The sequence below is a fragment of the Pteropus vampyrus genome, unplaced genomic scaffold (genome assembly GCF_000151845.1).
Source record: "Pteropus vampyrus isolate Shadow unplaced genomic scaffold, Pvam_2.0 Scaffold368, whole genome shotgun sequence".
Classification (NCBI taxonomy): domain Eukaryota; kingdom Metazoa; phylum Chordata; class Mammalia; order Chiroptera; family Pteropodidae; genus Pteropus; species Pteropus vampyrus.
The window spans coordinates 238,108-250,131 of record NW_011889149.1 but is presented as its reverse complement, the minus strand read 5'-3'; the positions used below and the strand labels follow the sequence as shown (position 1 = coordinate 250,131).

The window sequence follows — 12,024 nt, the reverse complement described above, 5'->3', positions numbered from 1 at the left end:
GCACAACCCTAAGTGATCCTTTTCCGCTCAGTGGCCCCTTTTGGCTGCTCATATCCTGACTGACCTCCCACCTGCCCCATGAGCCCCTCAAGGAAAGAGCTGAACCCAAAGTCTTGGCACTGGCTGAGCCAAGCACGGGGAGCTGCCTTGGCAGGTGAGGACTGTGAAGCCAGTGGGTGCCCCCAAGGAAGCATCCTCACCTTCCTGCCATGGGCGTCTGAGATGCTGTGCCGAGATACATCAACCAGTTCTCCCTCCAGCAGGACGCCATTTCCCCTGAGGATGAGAGGACAAGGGCGGGGTCAGCTGGCTCTGCCGGTCCTTAGGCAAGAACCACAGGTTGGACGACCCAGGTCAGAATCTGCACTGGGACAGAAGCAAGTCCCATGCGTGTCCCCTATTCACCTGGTCCCTGAGCCAAGCCCAGCACTGAACAGCCCCTTTCTCTGTGCTTCCCACATGGACCTCCATGCCTTCGAGGGTCCAAAAGGCTGGGGTGCTGCTCAGAAAGTAGGAGGGACCATGTCAAGCTACAAGACCTAGCGTGGCCCCTTCTGCAGGGGGTGTTCTAACCAGAGCCTCAGTCTTATCTACAAAACGAGAGAGTAACTCACTCTGCTATGACGATGACATAGGAACGTGACGGTGCTTGGTAAACTACTCAGTGCTTACTAAATATTAAGGATTTTCTTTCTTTATTTAACCAAATTTCTGGGGGGAGGGATCTAAGCTGCTGTAAAGTATCTCCTTTTCACCTGTTTTAAAGCACTCTCACATTCCTGTTCTCATAGCCACTTCAGAGGAGGAGAAAACCAGACTCCAGGTGGGTGACCAGCCTAAGATCACAGGGTCCCCAGTGAGAAGAGCTGGACCTCACTTCCCCAAGCAAGCTTTCATGAAAGCAGAACCTGTGGGCTTCCTTCTCCGGAACCACAGAAATGGGAGAGGGGTGGGGACAGCTGAAGGGATGGGGATAAAATATTGACAACCCGCAGTACCTACTGGCCCCTACGCACTCCCTCAGCCCTTCAATTCTTCAGTGTTTTAACTGCAAATAGAATGGTCCATTCGTTCTTACAACCTCCGCCTCTGTGAGGGCAGGCCTGGCCCTGCGATCCCACAGCGGCCTCCAGGTAGGCCTTTCCCTCCCAGGCGGACTCCCAGCCACGGTTCCGGTCACAGAACGACAGTGTCCCTTCTGGAGCGCGGGGTGGGGGCGGTGCAGCCCGGGCAAAGGCCCGAAGGAAGGCACAGCTGTGTGGCAAGTGCCTGGAGTTTACAGCCGCGGGGATGGGGTGGAGACCAAGGTCGGCGTGAAGCGAGCGGCCCCGTTCCTGCCCCGTTTGCGGGTCGAGACTCCATCCCCTCCCGAGAGTACGGGGACAGTAGGGGTTGTTTCAAGCCGATCGGTGTCTTAGGGGGTGCGCTCCCGCAGTGGGGCGGGCGCTGGAGGAGCTTTGGCACGCCCCGCCTTCCCTCCGGCCCGCGCCCCGGCCCCGGGCGCCCCCTCCCCGATCCGGGTGCGCTGGCTGAAAGCTGGGCGGGAGGGCGGGTGGAGGCCGCGGGTGCGGGGAGTGCGGGGAGTGCGGGGAGGCGCGGGCCGGGCCTACCCCTGGTGGGCGGCGGGCTCCCAGGCCCCGGGCAGCCGCGCGCTGCGCACCGCCTTGTTCCGGAGCGCGCTGTCCTGGTAGATGCGGCTCATTCTCCCCAGGCCGCTGCGCGGGGAGGCGGTGGCACCGCGAGGGGACAGCCGGGAGGACGCGCCGAAACTCGCGATTCCCGGCGGCTGATCCGGGAAGGGCGTTCCCGGGCGGGACTTAAAGGAGCCGAGCCCCATTCCTGCCCGCCCGGCCCGCGCGCGGTGGGAGGGGGCTTCCGCGAAGACCCGCCGCTGGGGTCTTAGCACGTCTCCTCTTTTCTCTGCCTCTTCCTTGTTACTAGGGGGAGACCCTGCCCCAACACACGCACAAAGGGGAAATTGAGGCCCAGAGACCCTATAGGATCGGCTCTGAGAGAATGAGTTTCCAGGGAGCAGGGATGGAGAAAAGGGTTAGCCATTGGGGGTGCGGCGTGGTCAGCACAGCAGCCGTTCTTTATGTCTCGCCGCCGGAGGTCCCACAGTGGCGGAGGGAGGGGTTCCAAGCCTAGGCCTGATCAACGACATACCTAGGTTTGGATCCCAGCTGTGTGAGCTTGGGCAAGTTCCTCAACCTCTCTGAGCCCGTGATTCCTCCTCTGCAAAGTGGGCCAGTATCCGAAGGGCTGTAAAGACGAATAAACTCGCCACTCTCCATCCTCCCGCAGAATTCTGGAGCCCCTGCCCAGCTCCCTACTGCCCTTTGCCCAGGTATGTATCGGTCTATGAGTGCGTTGTCCGAGCCTGGGTGCCCGGGTCCCTTCTGACTCCGGGATGGTCGCTGAGCCTCGGTCCTCTTGTTTGACTCCTGCGTGCCAAGATCTGGGGCCGGTGGGCCCATTCATGGAGTCCAGGCGTGGCCTCTGGGGACCATTCAAAAGGGGAGGTGGCCAGGTAGATACCTGGGAGCCCAAGGTGAGCTTTCAGTGGTAGAAGAAGCACCCTGTCCCCCAACACACATGACTGTCGTGGGTCTTAGGCACGTTTGTTCTCCAATTAAAAATTTTTTTACATTATATTTTAAGTTGACATAAAGATGAATATATTGTCATATATTAAAACATTTTCCTTGGCCCTCAAAGCCTTCTTTTTCTTCTGCTTTTAAAAGAAATTAAGACAATTTCATGGGCACTGTGCCTAATGGATTGGCCAGCCTGCCCCCTACTCGGCCTACCTGGCTGAGCCAAAGTGTGTGAGAAGGAAGGGCACAGAATAACTCCAGTGGGAAAGCCCTCTGGGCAGCACCGCTCTTGGGCTCCCACTCCCCAGGCTGTGGAACTCCTATAATTCAGTAGCAGGGGAAAAAAAAAAAAAGCAAAGGAACTGAAAAAGTATTTCTCCAAAGAAGACATACCAATGGGCAACAGGTACATGAAAGGCTGCTCTATGTCACTAATCATAAGGGACATGCAAACCAAAACCACAATGAGATATCTGACCTCACACCTGGCAGAATGGCTATTGTAAAAACGACAAAAGATTAGTGTTATTTAGCAAGGATGTGGACAATAGGGAATGCTTGTGCACTGTTGGTGGGATTATAAATTGGTGCAGCCCCTATGGAAAACACCATGGAAGTTTCTCAAGAAATTAAAAATAGAACTACCGTACGATCCAGCAATCCCACATCTGGGTATGTGTCCAAAATAATTGAAATCGGGATCTCAAAGAGGAGTCTGCACCCCCATGTTCCTTGCAGCATTATTCACAATAGCCAAGATGGGGAAGCAATCTAAACGTCCATCAGTAGATGGATAGGAAAAGAAAGTATGGTACTGGCATACAATGGAATATTATTCAGCCTTAAAAAAAGAAGGAAACCCTGCCATATGCAAGAACATCGAGGATCCTGGAAGTGAAAGAAGCCGGACACAGAAAGGTAAATACTGTGTGATCTCATTTACGTGAGGAATCTAAAGTAGTCAAACACACAAAAGCAAAAAGTAGAAGGGTGGTTGCCAGGGGCTGGGGGCAGGGGAAACTGGGCGGTTGTAGTCGAAGAGTACACGAGATGGCTTAGACCTGGAGAGCTACCCTACAGCACAGTACCCGTAGTTAATACTGTGTGATGGACTTAAAAATTTACTAAGAGGGTTGATCTTATGTTAAGTGTTCTTATTGCATGCACAAAATAATAATAAATAAATCGAGAAGACTTGAGGAAACTTTTGGAGATGCTGAATGTGTTTATAGCATAGATTGTAGTGATGGTTTCATGGGTATATACTTATCTCCAAACTCATCAAATTGTATAGATTAAATATGTACAGCTTTTTGTATGTCAATCATACCTCGATAAAATGGTTTAAAAACAGACTAAACAAAAAGCTCCCCAAGCTGGTCACAGCCACCTGGATGGCATGGCCACCCTCCTGTTTCCCCTTCCTGTGTCAGGTCATCTTTCTACAAGGGACTCCAAATTGTCACTGCTGGCCACTAGCCACATGTGGCTATTTAAATTTAAATTTTCATTACTTAAACCTAAATAAAATTTAAAACTCAATTCCTCGGTCTCACCAGGCACGTTCCAAGTGTCCAGTAGCTAGGGACACGTGGCTCCCCTCGTGGACAGCACAGACGCACAACATTTCCATCTTCACAGGGCATTCTACCAGACAGCGCTGCTCTATGACCTTTCGTGGGAAGCGTAACCTCCTGTTTGTCAGGCTCTGAGACTTCGCCCCAACAGCATAGTCAGCAGACCAGGCACCAGCAAGACGGAAACTAAAAGAACAAGAAAACATTTTTCGAAAGATTTTGATATTTTTTTTCTAAAAAGCATCAATCATGGTGAGAAAAAAAACAACACTTTCTTAGACTTTCTTACACCTATTTGCAGGTTACTGATGTGTCCATATTAAATTATAAACCACCACGTACAACAAGAAGACAGCTTAAGTTGTGGGCCCCTTAGTGCCCCGGCCCCTTTTAAGAACAGGGGTGGAGAGGTCCAACAATGTGTTCACATGGGCACAGGCTTCGGTTAAATTTTCATAGGTAAGGCAGTTTGGATGCTGTCAGCTAAGATCACTGTCTTTGCCTAGAATTCTTTACTTCACGTCATATGATGTGGGAGTGGATCTGAATGAGAGAAAGTTGACATGGGGCGCATTTAGTTTGGGTTTTGTGGGATAAGTTTATGTAATCTGCAGTCTCTCCTACCTAGAACTCTGTTTTTGCCAGCTGTGCTACCGTAGGAGTGCCCTCCCACCTCTGTGCTCACTCAGCTACCTGGTGCCGGGCACGAAGCGTGTGACATGAAGGAGCAGGGCAAGGGGTCGTGTCACTGTAGAAATGTGTACTGCCGTGCCTGGTGCTGAGGCTGCGTGAGGAGTAGAGAGGGAATAAGGTGTGAAATGTAAGCAAGGAGCCAAAGCTGATGGCGGAAAATTCTTCCACTCATCAGATAGATAAAATGGTAAGTGGAAGATTTGGTTCTCATTAACCCTAGTCAAAATGGAAGTTCTTTCAGGAACGGTTTCACTAAAGCTGTGTGTGTAATTCTAAACACACCAATTTTTTTCTTCTCTTTCGATAGGCATCAGGCAACATAGAATTGATCAGGATTCCCGTAAGGCACAAATATGTACCGGGAAAACAAATGAGGGGCGCATGTGTGCACAGTCTTAGGTTTTATGCATCAGATCACATCTTAGCATATCTGACACATCTTGTCTTGACAAAGTCCGATGGTTCCAGAAGAATTAGAGTGCCAAATTGCCACAAATGCAGGGAAATAAACCTGGAGAAAACACACATACACACCAGAGGGCAAAAGATACAAAACAAAGGAAGCACTCAGAGAGAAAGCATAACATAAAATAAGATGCCAGAATGAGAACTAAACCTATCCATCACATTGCATCGATAAATGCAAATAGAGTGAGCCTTGTTTGGAAAGAAAATCTATGACATGCCTTTGTATCAGACATCTCTTCATGCCACACCAGAGCCTCTCGTCCTCACAAAGGCCCCTCCAGGGCCTTTGACGTATCCTGTCCTAGCTTCTCTATTGTAGTGACCAACTCTGCTTGGGCTCCGACCACTTTCCTGGAGAAACAATCCTCCGCACCTGACCCCGTGGCCACACCGCACCACTTGCCCCCTAGGACAACTGGTCCCAAGGGTGCTCCTTACAAGAAGACTCTCGGGAGAGGTCTGCGAAATTGGATTGCCTATGGTTCGGATGGCAATAGGAACACCATTGCTAGTGGTACGTGGCTGGTAATAACACTCGGCATAAAGTGGCATCAAAATTACTAAGGTTTCATCTGGGGTTAATGGGGGTGAGGTGCAGGTAGAAGGTGGAACTGAGCTGGGGAACGGAGCGCCTGTAGTATTCGATAGGTATGGGGGCAATGATCATTGTAAGAAATGTAGGGTGCTGACATTTATTAACAACTTGGAAACCTTGCAGAAAGGAAAATGACAGGCTCAGGGTAGCTAACGGCCAACTTAAGGGTTGGGAGCTTTACAGCAGTTTTTAGGGAGACTCAGTCTCTTGCAGCTTCAGGGCAAACTGTAGTAAGTCAGGCTCGGCAGCTAATTGTAGGGGAGACAATGCTCCCAAAGGAGGGTGGCTGTGGAGCTCCTGTTAAAATTAGGCCCCGCTAGAAGAAGGGATGGACCCTGGGATGAAGATATTGGTAGGTGGAAGAGCCCGAAAGCCTTGAACCGCCAAATTCCCCTGGCCAGCAGAAGCAGCCCCTCCCCTAATCTGGGGGCAGTGCAAAGACCTCCGTGGAAGCAGATGCCTTGCAAGATATCATTTGCTTTCCTTAAGATCTGCCTCCATCATCATTCATCGCCTCTAGGCCAATGGAATTGGCTCACACCACAATCTGAGCTGGAAAGTACAGTTTCTACTCCCAGAGGATCAGCTCACACATCCAAGGAATGGCAGACCTGGCCAGCATGTGCCATGGGGGACTAATGGGGGGAACATGGCAGTGGATCTGAGGTGAACAACCAGGGGAGTGGAAAATAAAGCTGGATCGCAGAGCATTCGTTGACATGGGCATTCGCTTGTGATGTGGTATTCAATATTCTATCAAGGGTACCTGGGGTTCGTCTTAATAGTATGTGGAGATGGCTATGAAACTTATACAGGACAATGAGGTGGAGAGGCCAGAACTTCTTAACACAGGAAGTGGTTACAAGGCTCAGGGAGAGGGGAATGTTAGAGGGAACCCACCATCTGACCAGGCCCAGAGGCAAGGAGGAAGGACGGGGCTACTGGTGTCTTTGAGATGCCCTGTGGGATTGATGTGAGTAGATACTACCAGGTAACTAGACTCCCAAATAAAAGGGTGCACACACACACACACACACACACAAGACAGAGATAGAGAGAGCATGCGAGTTGGTGAGTTCAAGGCTAATGTCATCCACCACAATGAAATTATGGTTCCTTGTCAATCCCCAGACCTGTGTCAGTTTTCAGACCCAGCATCCATTTTAGTGTCCCTTGAGGAACACTGAGAGGTTTTTCCTCACACCAACCACTTCTCCGATTCTCCATTACCAATGGTTGCCCTACAATTCCGTTCAATGCAGACACGAGCTACCTGGAGTTGGCACCAGACTCCACAGGTTTTAGGGCTCCATCCCACAAGCCTGCCCCCGACTTCAGAGGCCAGTCTCAAGTATCGGGTCCCAGGTTACCCACACTTCTGTCTGACTTGGCTTCTAATTCAGGGGTTCCCACAACCCCTCCTCTCAGCCTTGATAAATTGCTAGAACAACTCACAGAACTCAAGAAAATGCTGGCCTTACCAGTACAGTTATTATAAAAGACACAAATGAACAGCCACACGAAGAGGTACATAAGATGAGGTCTGGAAGGGTCCCAAGCCCAAGAGCTTCTGTTCTCTTGGAGTTGGGGTATGCCATCCCTCCCACCCCCACATTCATCAGCCCAGAAGCTCTCCAAACCCCATCATTTAGAGAATCTTCATTATGGAAGCTTCATTACATAGGTGAGATTGATGAAATCATTGGACATTGGTTGTCTGAAGTCCCTCTCCCCTCCCTGGAGGTTGGGAGCTGGGGCTGAAAGTTCCAAACTTCTAATTAACACTTGGCCTTTCTGGCAACCAATCGCCAAGTCTAGGGGCCCATCAAGACTCGCCTCTTTAGAAGAAATGATGCGCCCATCACCCTTATCATTCAGGAAATGCCCAAGTTTTTAGGAGCTTTGTGCCAGGAACACGAACAAAGACTAAATATTTTTTCTTATTATACCACAGATACCACCACAAGTGTATGTTTAAATTATTCTCCAGTCCTTCCCCCAAAGGGATCTGTGGCCATTGACTGGATAATTGCGCTGGGGTAAGGAGCTATCTAGGATTTTAAAGCACTGTGAAATAAGGGTCTCTGGTGACATTAATACCAGAGAACCTGAAATGCCATCACGGTACTCCTGTTAGGCTGGGCTTATAGAACTTAGGCAGTTCATGGAGCTTTGAGCCAACTCTATCTTTCAGTTGGTCCACTGGGTCTGTGGAATGACCCCGTGGTAATTCCCCTCATTCCCAAATTTATAATTTGGAAAGATTTATCTGGAAGCTAGCAGGAACCTCGCATTGGTTCCCTGACCCAGGGACCAGGGGCCACTGTGGAAGTGGAAGCCTCTGAAACTGGCTCCTCTTCCCCTAGACAATTAGTCAATCAGAAGTAATACCCCATCCTGGGAGAAACTGCAGAGCATAGTGCCATTCTCAAAGGACCGAAGGAGGCAAGAGTGCCGGGTTCCATCATAGTGTTGTTCAATTCGGCCTTTCATTCGACCTTGCAAAGGTTGATCTTTGCTCCGAAACTCCCCTTGGGCTGGACTAGACCCTGTCGGATCTGCTTCGCTGTCTGAGGCTCTCCCTGCCCCATCCTGTTTCCTGCCTCCTTTCCACTGACAGGTGGGATATCTGCACTATGGTCTGAAGGCTTTGCTCGCCCAGTCCTGCTTCCTCACAGTACACCTCTTGCATTTCTAATCCCATCTCAGCTTAGGCTCCTGGAGGACCCAACTGACAAGCCCCAGGCTCAGTTGCTCTGCTGGATATAGTGTCTACATTGAATCAGAGCAACGCAGCCTCTGCCACTATGTTCACAGCTATAGAGCTGATGAATACCTTCTTCTTGATCTCATTAGTTGAAAGAATCAAAATTTGCTTGCTTTTACGTGGGAAGGACAGCAGTACACAGTCACAGTTTTTCTCTTGGACTGTGACATCTCTCTTGCTCTATGTCACAAAACAGATCACAGGGACCTCAATGACCTTATCCTACAAAACATAATGGTAGTCCATAATATCGATGACATCATGCTAATTGGATGTGGTGAGCAGAAATTAGACTCATGTGTGGCAGAGAGGGAAAGACAAACCCCACAAAAAATTCAGAGGTCTACTACATTGGTGAAATTTTAGGGATTTAGTAGTCTTGGATACGCTGAGACATTTCTATTAAAGAACAAATTGTTGCGCCTTGCACCTAAGAAAGAGCACAATCTGGAGGGCCTCTTAGGTACTGTGCATGCCATGTCGAACTATTTCACTTATTATTAAGTGAAAACAGCAAAGTACAATCCAGTATGCTCAACAGTCACTCACTCAGCAAATACAGTTGGCCCCCTATAGCCATGGGTTCTGCGTCCATGGATTCGACCAATCACAGATCAAAAGCATTCAGAAAAAAAAAGTCACGTTGTTGCTGACATGTACTATGGAGTTCAGCCTATGATGGTCACATCTGTATTGAACACGTACTTTTTTTCCTTGTCATTGTTCCTCAAGCAATTTAGTATAACAACTATTTACATAGCATTTACATTGTATTAGGTATTATAAGTGATCTAGAGATGATTTAAAGCAAACAGGAGGAGGCGCGTAGGTTATGTGCAAACACGACATCATTTTTTCTAAGGGTCTTGAGCATCCTCGGATTCGGGTATCTGAAGGAGTCCTGAAAAACTAAACCCCTCGGACACCGAGGGATAACTGAATTAATCCAAGACTTCCTCTGTGGGGAACTTTCCTAAGTCCTGGATAAATAGAGGTAAAAAAAAAAAAAAAACAGCTGACTCAAGCTGTCAGGAATCTTACATCCTGGTAGAGGAGAGGGGCAATGAACAAACGAGACAACACAGAAATGAGATCATTTCCGATAGTGGTAGATGCTAGGAAGGAAACTCAACAAAGAGGTGTGACAGAGGCCGGGTGGAGTGGTTCTGCTTCAGAACAGGTGGGCAGGGAAGACTTCCCTCAAGGGGAACTTGAGGCATCAGGGTACAAGAAAAAAGTCCCGAGGCAGAAAAGGGTCCTTGACGGCCAGTCCAGCTGGAGTGTGGTGACCGGCGGGGGGAACAGTACAGATGACGTCTGAGAGGGAGGTGGCTCTCAGAATTTGACTCTAAAACATGTTCTTTTGGGGTAAATAAAGGACACAGAGGTGCATAAATGCATTTCTACTTGCACGTGTGCTTGTTTATGCACGAATATTTCTGGAAGGAGAAACAAGAAACTGATCATAGTGGCTGCCTCAGGGACTGGGGCTCCAGGGCGGGAAAGAGACTCACGCTTCACAGTGAATCTTTTTATGCTGTTTGATATTTTTATCATGTACGTGAATTACTTTTTCAATTAAAAACGAGTTAATTTTTTAAACTGTGGAAACATCTTAAAATTCAATCTCAGTTGTAATCAGAGAAATTCAAATTAAAGCATCATGGAAATAAGATTTTTTTTTAGGAAGGACTTAAATACTAATAAAACTCATAGCTGATGAGGATATGAGGAAATGAACTCGTGTATTGATTGTATATTTTATTCGTGGGAATGAGCACGTATGCAAACCACGGAGTCCACAGTTATCAAACATGAGCTACTTCTTATTAATCTGTAAGTGTAAGGGAAACCCTCCAACAGAGCAGAGATAGGACAGGCCGGTGGGGTTTCCGTGAGCATCACTTCCGGGCCCCTAGCCACACTCCCTGGCTCTGACCGCTAGACGCAGTTCTGCCCGATCAGACAGACTGGCTGCCTTCTTCACCAGGTCACATTTGGGTTGTACTTAAATCTTTGTTCATCTTTGGTGCCTGTGGAGAAGTAAGTTGTCTCTGAGAATCAGAGGACTGGGGGTCCTCCTACAGCTGCGAGCAGGGAGGCCGATCTGAGCAGAAGATTCCTCACGGACGTGTTCATGGAGACATGGGTGATGGTACACGGTAACATTTGGGACCAAGCTTGGAGAAACTCTGCAGCTCTGGTTCGGCCTTGAGGGCTAGTGTTACACAGATACCCTGTCGACTTTCCCCTGCCAATGGTCACACTTGGACTGGACGCTGGGGAACAGGGAGAAATGACCACTTCCCACACTCCGTCCCTCAGCCCAGTCATCCACATTCTCTTGCAGCTGTTTTGTGTCAATTGGAGAAGAGCGAGGGGCTTCAGAAATCCATCTGTGACATTTGCTATATAAGATTTTGTTTGAAAATTTTATTATTATTTTTTTCGGATCTACATACTCACTGTAGAAAATTTGGAAAAAACAAAGGAGCATAAAGAATTAAAATCGCCCATAATTCTCCACTCGAAGCAACAGTAGTTAATATTTTAGTGCATTTCCTCCAGTCTATTTTTGATACGTAACTGAGATTGTTTGGTATATACACATTTCTTTCTTGATTGCCACTTATCGTGTCACTAACATAGTCCATAGAGATAATTTTAATAACTGGGTAAAACTATATTTTATGCACATGTAATAACTTGTTAAACTATTCTCCTGCAATACATCCCCCTGCAATACAGCTGTAGCTGAAATGTGAAGAAAAAAATGTAGCTCTTTCATTTTTCTGGTCTTTCCACGTCCTCGTCTCTGGCTAGTATGGGAGGAAAAAGTTACCTTTAAAATCTTCTTCTATCCAATAATCCTTACATATGCAAAGCTCAGTCTCTCTAAGAATAAAGGTTAAAAAAGGTGAGTCTTGCACTGCTGTCCACATGGTGAAAGGGAGCAGAGGGGTAGGAGTGTGGCTTCTGGGTTCCCAGGGGCAGGTGGGAGGGAGACTTGGGGTGTTGGGCCATGGGTCTGCTCAGGTCCCTTCTGATCCAGGGTGTCATCGTCTCACAGGGATCCCCTCCAGCAACTTCACAGCTCACTCTCAGCTTCATCAGGACCCCGCCTGCCCATGCGGGCGCTGCTGGGGCTCAGGGGTGGGAACCGCAGGGCCCCTCCATCTGTGACAGACGGTGCAGCCTCCTCCAGGGGCTCCAAGCAGGAAGAGATGCAAAGCCCCCTCAACCACGGTGTCACTGAGTTACTAACTTAACTCACTCAGGTCTCATTTCTGCCTGACTTGCTCTCTTCCTCCTCCTCCTCCTCCTCCT

The 12,024-nt window shown here is 48.7% G+C and overlaps 1 protein-coding gene and 1 long non-coding RNA gene across 6 annotated transcripts in view; one reads left to right on the top strand and one right to left on the bottom strand.

The window, feature by feature from the left end:
* ARPIN (actin related protein 2/3 complex inhibitor) overlaps positions 1-12,024 on the bottom strand; it is a 31,386-nt gene that overhangs the window by 12,432 nt on the left and 6,930 nt on the right. The window contains exons 3-4 of one of the 4 annotated variants that reach the window (XM_023522982.1): positions 4,154-4,360; positions 201-276 (exon numbers count right to left, since the gene is read on the bottom strand). In XM_023522982.1, coding sequence (XP_023378750.1) covers positions 201-276; positions 4,154-4,360 — 283 coding nt within the window. Of the gene's footprint in view, positions 1-200; positions 277-1,610; positions 1,829-4,153; positions 4,361-12,024 lie in introns of those variants that run through there. The other 3 variants (XM_011379645.2, XM_011379647.2, XM_011379648.2) reach the window with 3 other exon arrangements.
* Positions 1,845-6,648, top strand: LOC105305181. Of its 2 annotated transcripts, none has more exons than XR_002777100.1 (3): positions 1,845-2,347; positions 3,336-3,515; positions 4,157-6,648. It is a non-coding gene; the product is annotated as an uncharacterized LOC105305181 (long non-coding RNA). The 2 variants fall into 2 exon arrangements; XR_897067.2 differs by having other exon boundaries at positions 1,847-2,347; positions 4,239-6,648.